The 11,099-nt window shown below is 38.2% G+C and overlaps 3 protein-coding genes across 7 annotated transcripts in view; 1 reads left to right on the top strand and 2 right to left on the bottom strand.

The window, feature by feature from the left end:
* trim55b (tripartite motif containing 55b) overlaps positions 1-782 on the bottom strand; it is a 42,938-nt gene extending 42,156 nt beyond the window's left edge. For 3 of the 4 annotated variants that reach the window (XM_058059708.1, XM_058059709.1, XM_058059710.1), the window contains exons 1-2: positions 666-782; positions 268-430 (exon numbers count right to left, since the gene is read on the bottom strand). The gene's annotated coding sequence lies outside the window, so the exon portion shown is untranslated. The remainder of the gene's footprint in view (positions 1-267; positions 431-665) is intronic. The other variant, XM_058059711.1, reaches the window with a different exon arrangement.
* A 215-nt stretch (positions 783-997) lies between these two features.
* Positions 998-4,693, bottom strand: mtfr1 (mitochondrial fission regulator 1). Its single transcript, XM_058059721.1, has 8 exons — positions 4,624-4,693; positions 4,009-4,113; positions 3,838-3,936; positions 2,758-2,903; positions 2,307-2,548; positions 1,934-2,189; positions 1,688-1,868; positions 998-1,613 (listed from the first exon to the last, which is right to left on the bottom strand). The coding sequence occupies exons 2-8, from the start codon at positions 4,042-4,044 to the stop codon at positions 1,566-1,568; spliced, it is 1,008 nt and encodes a 335-aa protein (XP_057915704.1). The 5' UTR covers positions 4,045-4,113; positions 4,624-4,693; the 3' UTR covers positions 998-1,565.
* A 282-nt stretch (positions 4,694-4,975) lies between these two features.
* On the top strand, positions 4,976-10,622 carry armc1 (armadillo repeat containing 1). Of its 2 annotated transcripts, none has more exons than XM_058059728.1 (7): positions 4,976-5,186; positions 5,764-5,970; positions 7,276-7,367; positions 7,478-7,670; positions 8,282-8,398; positions 8,493-8,567; positions 9,466-10,622. In XM_058059728.1, exons 2-7 carry the CDS (start codon positions 5,809-5,811, stop codon positions 9,661-9,663), a joined length of 837 nt encoding a protein of 278 aa, XP_057915711.1. In that variant the 5' UTR covers positions 4,976-5,186; positions 5,764-5,808; the 3' UTR covers positions 9,664-10,622. The 2 variants fall into 2 exon arrangements, with proteins under 2 accessions (XP_057915711.1, XP_057915710.1); XM_058059727.1 differs by having other exon boundaries at positions 5,761-5,970.
* Positions 10,623-11,099: the final 477 nt, after the last annotated feature.

Below are 11,099 nucleotides of genomic sequence, written 5' to 3'. Positions count from 1 at the left end.
GAGGCGGAAAGAAAAATAGTTCCTGCCAACTTATATATTGTATATCATGGACAGTCTTATTTATTGTAACTTAATTTCAACACACATCTTCCCCAAATGTGTCAAAATATGTCAATTTTAACTTTAGGATCTATACTAGTATCAGAAATAATGGCATCGTAGCATCTATATATTGTATCAATCCGCCCATCACTACTACGTAAAAGTACATCTACATATTAATTATTAACGTATAATTAAGTAGCCTGTCAAACTTGGGTTACTTACCGTTTAAACAGATGAAAGATTAAGTCCAACGAGTGATGTGACAATTTTGCACAGCAGATCCAGCATTTGTCACTCACATACTTGCTAGCACAGACAGAAACGCTGCATCGAGCGCCAAGCCGTACCTCAACGTCGCCGCCATATTGGATGGGTCAAGGCTGCACTGTACATGAATAAAGTAAATGGAGTTACTTTCAAAAAGCGCCTTTCTGTAAATAATTTCCTCTCGTTTATACATTCACACACGCAATAATAAACTTGGGAAACAGTTAGGCACCAAAAAATATGATTGTGAATATATTTACCTATAGCAGTAGTGAACAAACCCACTCAATGCACGTCTATAGCTTTATGCTAGCTCACCCCACAAATAGCTAGTATTGCTAACATTAACTCACCTTTTACCGAACCTAGAATTCCTTTTAAAATACTTATAAGTTACAAAATGCTTCCAGGCTTTGCTATTGAGGGTGTAGGAAAGGTCGTCACACACGAGGCGGAATAAAAAACATTTTTTAGCACAAGGCTATGTGCTATGTACATATGCAGGCTTTAAAATAAGAGCCGCCCTACCAAAATAAAAGCTCCAGTTGTAACCGAAGTCCTGTCCAGGAGCAGGTCGATTGAAAAGATGATTGCTGTGATTAAAAAATAAAATTAAATCAACCTAGATTTGTACATAATTTTCAATAATTTCATTTTTTTTAATCAGCAAAACACACACACAATGTTTGGCGGTATATTTTTATTTAATATTTGATTTGAACATTATTTTTCAGAAATGACAACATCTTGAACAATTAACATGATACTGACGTCATTCTTTTCCCTCATAAAAGCTAAAAAAAAAAAGTAATATTGGCCTCACACACATTTTTTACGTGCATAAACAACCAAACAAAGCTCAAAATGGCGTTTGACAGTTAAAATTGTGATATCAGCATTTTCTTTCACATCACTGTGTCAGTGTACTTTACGTTCAAGACAAAAAGAGGTATGTGGAGAAGGATTAATAAGAGAATGTTTGGCATTGATTCCTGGTCAGGTACATCTAGCACCTACAAACTATTTCTTATTGGTGTCTTAACATAAATAAGTCATAACAGTTTACCACTAGTGAGAAAGTGCTCTCTTCAACAACTGAACTTAACAGTTGAGAATAGTGTTGCAAAAAAAAACAAAAAAACTAGGAACACTGAGATTTTAAAAGTATAACTTAAAAAGTGCACAACGACATGAATAGAATGATAGAGCAGCCTCATTCCCTTGTGCTTCCCACAATATAACTCACACTCCGTTCAGACAAACGTCCGCTTTCCAGTTGATCTCAGCATGTGCTGCCCAAACTGTGGACAACAGACAAAATGAAGACCATTACAAGTCTTGTAGATGTGATGAAGTGAACGTGAAAGTCTCTCACCAGAGGGGTTTGAACTGGACGTTTCGCTTCCTGGTCGGGGAGAGTGAAGGCGTCCTGTTCGTCCCGGCCGCTATCATGTCTGTAACGGTGGGCGAACTTTCGCTTGAGGGCTTCCGCGATGAGCGTAGCGGCGTCTGTAGGGTCTTTGAGCTTCTCTTTGGTGTCCAACTCTGCCGAACGACTGCCAAGACATTGTATTTGTAACACCACCGCTGCGTACTTTGTGGAATGATGTGTGCCGCTAACCTTTTGACGGATCTCAGCTTGACTTTCTTCATGTCTTTGAGGACGTCCAGCATGTTGGGGATTTCCGCTGTCCTGGACTCCGGCACTGTCGTCTGCCCTTCTGTTTTCTTTCCTCTTCGCTCCTTGATCAGGTCGATGGCGGAAAACGTGCGCTGGAGATTCAATGGCGGTGGAGGAGGGGGTGGTGGTGGTGGCGGCGGTGGAGGAGGAGGTGGCCCAGTGCCACTGGGGGGAGGGGGCGGGTGAGTGGTTGTCCCTATGGAGACAACAGAGACACCTGAAACTGTACTATACTAAATGAGGCATTCTGCTGCCATCTAGAGGAATACATTTACCATTACATCATTTTCTATTGGCTCTTATTTGAACATACCCGACTGCGCGTTCTTCTCCTGTGCCAGCACGATTTGCGCGATCTGCGCTCGGAGCTTTGCGAGTTCTGTCTCCAGAGCGCTGATCTTCTGTATGGCCTCATCATTGGTAGCCGAGGGGCCCTGGGGATTCGGGGCCCCCTCGTGTAGGCTTGGTAGCGAGCGCTGCCTGGTGAGGCAGGGTTTTCGCCAAGTACGAGGCTGGCGGACACGGAATGCGAGTCCTGTTGGTGGCAGTCCGGACCTGTTAAAAAAACTGTTATAGTACATATTCCTCATAGAGTGGGCTGGGGTCCTTACTCAACTGCAGAAAGAACCAGGCTTCTTTTTATTCAAATTAAAAACTAAATAACATAATGTAATTAAGTAAGTCACATTAGCTTGTTCTGCACCATAATCAGCTTTACAGATGCCACCTCAACTTTATGAGGATGAGGAAATGATTTATCTCACCGAGGTTTGCCTAGGTTGTCTTCATCTTCTTCCTCCTCTTCCTCCTCCTCCTCATCCTGGTCGATCCATGAGACGTCAGCGAGTGAGGCCACAGAGAAGTTGTTCTTTCTGCTAAGGACAACTGTATCCTCAGTGTAAGGATGGAGCTGTTAAAATAAGACAGACAAAAATATTCAATATTATTATATTGAATATTTTGCAATATTTAATTGGGATGGGAGAATATCTTTTTGAATGTTCAGGCTCTTGTACTGAACAGAAAAATGCTGGAAGATGGATGAATGGATGGTTGATGCCATGTTGAGACTGAATCAACAGCGCCCCCGCTGGTTGTAACTAAGTAGTGCAATCTATTTTGGCAATATGGTTAAAAAAATATATTCCACAGTAAAAAATACTTTAGAATATAGTTGTATTTAAAAAAAAATCAATAAATATTTTATAACATAAAAAAATACCAAAATGTCACAATTGAACATTTTTGACAGTTGACATATTGTGGAAAAAAAGATTATTATTAGAATAAACTTAAAATATCCCAAATAAATTAATTGTGAAGACATTTTTATGTGGTAGTAGTCAGAATAAAGTAGTAACAGAGAGAAGTACAAGTCAAATAGTCTGATTACAAGTAAACACAAATACTACAAATGCAACAATATTTTTCCATGCATGGTATTTAAACAGAAGAAGTAACCAAGTAAGAAGAATAGAGACTTGAGAGAGCGCTGTAATGACAGTCAAGACGTTGCTGCACAAACTGACCTAAAGCAGACATACTGCATTCCGCATAGTGAGGGAAAGGCGCTGGAAACAAGAAGAAGAAGAAGAAGAAGAGGAAGAGGGGGAGGGTGTAAAGAAAGAAGCAGAATAAACAGTCACAAACATGACATGTTGATATTTTAAAAAGTAGAAGCGGTACTGTTTGTATCACCTCCGTCCTCGTGACATCATGCACTGTTTAAGCTTTGGAAGTCAAACCAGTCAGACAGCAAGAGCTCGATAAGGAGGGAATGAGCTTAGCTGTGGTGTCAACAGTAGAAAGCCATAACAGAAACAGAAAAGGTAAATAAAACCCACCTGGAAATGAACCCTGGGACAAGGTTTAAGAGGAAGATTGCTGGCTATTCTCCTCACAATACTTCTGGAGGAGCCGTAGGACTTGCCTGATCCAAATGCCTGTCAAAAAAAACATAAACACAAAATGAAGTGGACAAATAGAAGTCAAATGGGAGAAATACAAACACCTACCAGGTCCATTTCAATGCTTTCGTAGTGTTTACTCATAGCTGATGAGGGGCTGGCCACAGGCACACATCACACATGATGCTGACAGTATCATCACCAAAAACACACCTAATGGAGAAATTATTTTATTATTTTTTTTTATTATTAAAACAGCTAGACTGTTACATATGAATATGCAACTATAACTTTAGAGGATTAATGAATAAAGCGAGGTACAGCACAAGTAGAACTGAGCAAAAACACTTGTAGCTAACATCTGGTTGTTGAACATGACAACAACACAAAGTGAACCCTCGTACGAGCTCTCTGACACAAATTAGGCAACCGTGTATAGCAAAACACATGATAGGACGAACTTAATTCACTCCGGGAAACAGAATGTTATCGATTTTACAAGTTTAAAACGGTGTGGCAACCTGTTGCTAACAAGTTAGCTAGCAATAGCAATGCTAACGAGATTGAACTTTTGCAGCGACTACTAACAAGACCAACATGTCGTTAGCACATGGATATGCTCTACCGTAATGAGAGTGTCAACTCAGTATTCGAAAGTGAAAACTATATGGATATATATATATATATATATGGAACTGGTTGACAACTTTAAGAAGTTTTTACCTTATCAAGCCGTCGAAAATGTCCTGGAAGAGGTGACTGATGTGGAGGGCAGTCATTAAAATGTTTGAACCAATGGGATTACAGAGATTATTACCATGAGTCTGTTACTATTGAGCGTCACAATTGGATGATATTATTGATTGTCATTTAGTCTAACCAATAGGATCTATGATGTATAACATTTGTATATTGTGATTGGGTTTTGGATGAGTCAATCAAATAAAACACCACCAATCACGGAGTTGAAAGATAGAGTGCGTTCGATGTGTTCTTTTGTTTATCCCGACAGCAAAGAATCGTTTTAAATAGCAGGGTCCACATAAAAGCGGTGAGTCCAAAGAAACAAAACAAACTAAAAGTGCCACAAAACCCAAACAGTATGCACAGCTGCTAGCTTAAACGGGCATTGTAGAGAAAGGCGCAGGCCCACAGCGTTAATGAAATAAGATTATTAGGGGTTGCTTTTAAACTGGCACGCTGTCTCCCGGCACGCCATTATTGCGTCTTGTGTAACTGAGCTTTCCTACGGTTGTCTCATGGTTTCGCTGTAAACTGACTGAAAGGTAAGATGTATTGTCAAATAGCGTTAGCTAGCTTAGCTTAGTCACGGAGTCGTTTCTTGTCTTTTTACACAGGGGCGAGACTTGAGGTGAGACTGGGGTCGTAGCAAAACAAACTCAATTTAAATGGTCACACAACGACAGATTAACTGTTTAAAGTGACAATTTGCAATTGGGATATCTGGGCGTAGGTTTGGGAATTTGACAATGTTTTACTCAAAGAAGAGCTATGTAATGCTAAGCGTCGTTATTGACTTTATCCACTGTTAATGTTGCTAATCGAAAGCCCTAATGATAAATAGGTCAACCATTTGCTGCTTTAATCTTCTTAAACGGTCTGTTATGATGTAATTCCTACTGTAACTCCCTGACATACTGCATTATACAACATTTTTTACCTTGTAATTGTATACACATGACATTATTTTATTGCAAATGTTCTTAAACTTGCTCTGTAATTACTGCTGTTTTTGCCATCACAATTATTTCATCTCACATTGTTTATATTTGAATTGAAAATAATCTTCATACCACCAGTGTCAAGAATCAAGGTACTACTTTACTGCATTTCACCCAGCAGGGCGGAGGTTGTTTGGATGTGTGAGGCTCCAAGACGAGAGGCACCATGAGTGCGGAGTTGGATGCACTGACGGTGGTCAACCAGCTGCGAGATCTTGCCGCAGACCCCCTCAACCGCAGAGCCATAGTAGAAGATCAGGGCTGTCTGCCGGGTCTCATCCTTTTCCTGGACCACCATAACCCTCAAGTGGTTTACTCGGCACTGTTGGTAAGTTGGTTTTATTTGTCAACTGGTTAAACCAGAAGCATTCCTTATTTTTTTAATATTTTTTATTATGAATTGTTATATTTTATAGTATTTTTATGCATTTTTTAAAGTAAAAAAATTAGAGTTAAATGTTGTGGAATGTGTATAATTTATTTCATTTACATGTTGTATATTAATTTGCTAGTTTTATCCCATAATTTAGTAAATTTTTCCCCTTTCTTAGGAAAATAGATTTTTTTAATAGTATTTTTTAAATTGTCATTTTTCTTATTATAATTATGTAAAATGTACTTGATTTTTCTATTAAATTATATTTATAAAGGTAAAAAAATATTAAAATTAAACATTTTATAAAGTGCACATTTTTTTACGTAATGTAAATAATATGCTATTTTTGTCTAATAATTTTGTCATTTTTTAAATTTTTAAGGAAAACTGCCTTTTTATAGTATTTTCTAAAATTATGTGATTTTACGTATTTACTGTATTGTACTTGATTTTTTGTATTGAATTTTCTTTTTAAAGTAACAAAATATTTTATGTACTGTAGATTTTTTTAGATATTGCATATTAATTTGCCAATTTTTTCCTATAATTTAGTCAATTTTCCCCCTTTTTTTAAAAAAGGAAAACTGCCTTTTTATAGTATTTTCTAAAATTATGTGATTTTACGTATCTATTGTATTGTACTTGATTTCTTGTATTGAATTTTATTTTTTAAGTGATAAAATATTGAAATAAAATATTTTATGTAGTGTATGTATTTTTTTACATATTGCATATTAATTTGCCATTTTTTTTCCTCTAATTTAGTAAATTTTTCCCCTTTTTTAAAAAGGAAAACTGCCTTTTTTTAGTGGTAAGTGTTTTAAAATGCTTCAAATTGTTACTAAGCACATCGACTTGTCAATTGGTGATGCATTTTGTGACATTAATTTTTTTTTTATCAATTTAACACTGTTATTACAAACATATACTTATCTCTATGTTGCACAGCGCCATCTATTTTACAATAAAATAATCTTTATGTAAAAGTGTAACCATGTAAAGTTGTTAAATACGTGAAAACTGAGATAAAAATCCCACAATACAGAAACCTTGTCTATGTAATACACCTTTAAGTGTTTTATGTAATAACTGTGTCTTAAAAGAAGCATGTGAGGCGTAAACACAAAGCCTTAGCATGCACATTCCTGTTGCTTATGTAACACTTCAGAGGTATGAATGCTACAATACGAGCCTGCAGAGTGAACTTGACTTTTGTCCTCTCGTCGTGTGTGTGTGTGTGTTTTTGTGTGCTTGTAGGCAGTGCGCTACCTGGCGGAATGTCGAGCCAACAGGGAGAAGATGAAGAGCGAATTGGGCATGATGCTGAGCTTGCAGAATGTCATGCAGAAGCAAGTCATTGCCATCAACACACACACATACAATCATACCCTCAAATGTAACAAATCAGTATTATAAACCATATTTCTGTCATTAATGTTGACTTTCCATCTTTCCTAAGGAGTACGTCCCCCGGAGAAACCAAACTCCTGGCTTCAGAAGTCTATGAGATTTTGCAGGCGGCCGGCAAAGAAGAAGCGGAACAAGCCGAAGCGGCCGCCGCTTCCTGTCGGCGTAAAGCTCAGTTCTTCCTGGGCTCCAACAACAAGCGGGCCAAGACCGTTGTACTGCACATTGACGGGTTGGACGATTCGGTAAGTGTTCATAAAGCCTACATTAACTCCTTCACGATTTTGCCTCATCTTTCAAGGCATCTTGATTATTGTGTTTTAGGGCTGTAGGAACATGGAGCAAACCAAAATAAACATTAGACTGTCATCATCATTATTGTTATTATTATTATTTTTGCCTTTTAATACATTTATGGCTGCACGGTGCAGAGTAGTTAGCGCGCATGCCTCACAGCTAGGAGACCCAAGTTCAATTCCACCCTCGGGCATCTCTGTGTGGAGTTTGCATGTTCCCCCCGTGCATGCGTGGGTTTTTCTCCGGGTACTCCGGTTTCCTCCCACATTCCAAAAACATGCTAGGTTGCTAACATGCTAATAGGCGACTCCAAATTTTGTCCATAGGTATGAATGTGAGTGTGAATGGTTGTTTGTCTATATGTGCCCTGTGATTGGCTGGCGACCAGTCCAGGGTGTACCCCGCCTCTCACTCCAAGACAGCTGGGATAGGCTCCAGCACCCCCCTCGACCCTTGTGAGGATAAGCGGTAGAAAATGAATGAATGAAAGAATGAATAAATTTTTGTTGTTGTTGTGGGGAAGCACTCATAAAAAGGTTTGCGTTCGGTCAATCTCAAGACTCGCAGGAGCCTGTGTGAGGAGGCCTTGTTGAAGATCCGAGGAGTCATCAGCTTCACCTTCCAAATGGCCGTGAAGAGATGCGTTGTGAGAATCCGCTCCGACCTTAAAGCTGACGTAAGCACTCGGAACACCTTGAACTATCACAGCTGTAATAGCAGTAAAGCATACTGTTATACCTTTTTATGTGTGTGTGTGTGTACTCGGACAGGCGTTGGGCACGGCGATCAACTCCACTAAAGTGATGAAAGCCCAACAGGTGGTGAAGACGGACGACGGAGGAGAGGTGAGCACAGAAAAAAATATATATATATTTTGAAATATGTTGTTTTTTTTCCCAGTGTATTCCTACTTTTTCATTCACATGCCGACGACTGTACATCGAAAAGATCTGAGTCGTATTCAAAATGTCAGAGAACAATGAAAATTGCATATATTTAAACACACACGTCTTGTTTTTGGTGCCAATTCAAGTCAGAAAATACCCCTTTCATGCATTTAAAAGGTTGAAATGTCCACAAATGTTGACTTTTTGCCGTGTTTTGTCATTTCCAGTCAGAAAATACCCAATCAAGATATGATAATAATCATAAACATGCGCAATTGTGCCATTTCCAGACAGAAAAAATATATTCACTTTAAATTGTGAATTTTTGCTACATTTTTGTCAATCAGAAAAATAAATTAATAATAATAATAATAAATAAAAATAAATAATAATAAAATAATAATAATGAATAATTTTTTAAAAAAAGAACACGGCACAATTGTGCCATTTCCAGACTGAAAAAATATATTCACTTTAAATTGTTAATTTTTGCTACATTTTTTCCAATCAGGAAAATAAAAGAATAATAGTAAAAAAAAAGTAAAAAATAAACAAAAATAAAATAATAATAATAAATGAATAATTTTTTTAAAAGCAACACACTCTGACTTCAAATTGTCATTAATTTTGGCTTCATGTACTAGCAGTACATTAAATGGCCAGCAGGTGTCAGGCTTGGCCCGCTAATGTTTTTGTCTCTTTTTCCCCATCAATGATCACATTACAACTTACTTCCAATTTGTTTCCAGTTTTAAAAACTCATTTAATTTGTTTATATTCCTTTCTAGTCCTACATCACTGTAATCTGTCGTGCTTATGAATATTTGAATTTCTCCTCCCCACGTCTTTGCGCCAGCTGATCATGCCATTCCAAGAGGACTGCGAAGGGGCGGCAGCCGTGGAGGAGAACACCGACATCCCGGACTACCTGCCCGAAGAAGAGAGTCCGTCCCAGGAGCAGGACAAAGCGGTGACACGCGTGGGCTCGGTCACCGACGGCATGGGCTGGCTCAACACGGCCGCCAACTTCCTGACTCGTTCCTTTTATTGGTGACAGGGGTCACCGGCTTTACCGTGAACACCACCACCGCCACCACCCTGGACTCCGCCTCTCCCTCTTGCCTAGCGCACACACACACAGCGCCATTGCAGCTTGTGTGTGTATATATTGACCGCAAAGACAGTATGCTAGGACTTTCCTGATCATTTTTGTGCATGGAATTCTGGTTGCTTTCCTAATATTTATCTTTATTTACAGATTGATTGATAATTTCTCCCATTTTTTGAGTTATTTTTGAGCATGCTTTAGTGCCAATCTTGCCTCATGGCTTGACCTCTGATATTTGTGTGCCTTTTCTTTGGACATTTCACTGTAATTATTCTAATTTATTCATCATTGTAACTTCCTTCCACTATTTCGAGTGCTCAGATCACGCAAGACGGGATGATTGACAGCTCAGACTTGCTCGCTTTTCTTCCCCAACTCGTAAACTAGCGCCACCTAGTCTAGTTTATCCAGCGGTGTCCTAAAATGCTATTATACCAATAAGAACAGTATGTATATTTTGTAAATGGCTTCTGACCCCTCCACCCTTAAAAAAAAAAGATTTTTTGAAGGAAAATTTTCAATTTACTCCACAAAATGGGATTTTTGTTGCAGCAACACAACAGTTAGAGCAGAGTGATATCGTAGCATGTAATGACGGTGGTGGCTATTTCCTGGTAGAGCAATATTTTTAACATTAGGTTCAGTGACTTAAACTTATTATTTTTTTGAAAATATGTTACAATGATCAGTGTTAAATGTAGCCATCGGGTTTCTTTGCATATTTTTTTCTGTAAAAGTGGAATATTTTGGCTTTTTTTTTCTTATCAGTCACCCACACGTGTGGCTAACTCACCATGCTAACTTCCTCACGTAAGGCAGATGTGTACAGACTTCAAGTAATGTAAAATACTGTAACTGCTCATTCCCATGTGACTGAAATGATGATAAACGTCGAATTAAACATCGTTTTGGTGGCTTTTTTAGGCTTTTATGGGTCGACAGCAAAATATGACTGCTGCATTTTGAACCAGCTGTAAAAAGATGTGCTAACCCATAGAGAACACAAAATTGATTAATTTTTCAGCGTCAGTTAACGCCACGTTTCTGTGATATCACAGCTTCTACCTTTTGGTAGAGAAGTTGTGAAAACTTATATTTAAACTTATATTTACAGTAGCGAACAACTGAAAATGAGTGGTACACTTTATTTCCGTGTTTTCATTAGCGCCATTTCGTTCTACGCTCCAACTTACTTCCTGTTTACCTTCTTGACCAATTGGAGAAAAGAATAATGTCACGTGAAGTATTGATGCATTTTCGTACCCTTGGATTTTTTAAACTACGGTAAAAATACATAAGATAAATAAATGCAAGTGTTTTATTAATAAAAATTAACAGTTTTTTAGCGCAACAACAGCATATACAAACAAAACAAGGCACCA

The sequence above is a fragment of the Doryrhamphus excisus genome, chromosome 21 (assembly GCF_030265055.1).
Source record: "Doryrhamphus excisus isolate RoL2022-K1 chromosome 21, RoL_Dexc_1.0, whole genome shotgun sequence".
Classification (NCBI taxonomy): domain Eukaryota; kingdom Metazoa; phylum Chordata; class Actinopteri; order Syngnathiformes; family Syngnathidae; genus Doryrhamphus; species Doryrhamphus excisus.
The sequence above is the reverse complement of the archived record's forward strand: the minus strand, read 5'-3'. Positions and strand labels throughout refer to the sequence as shown.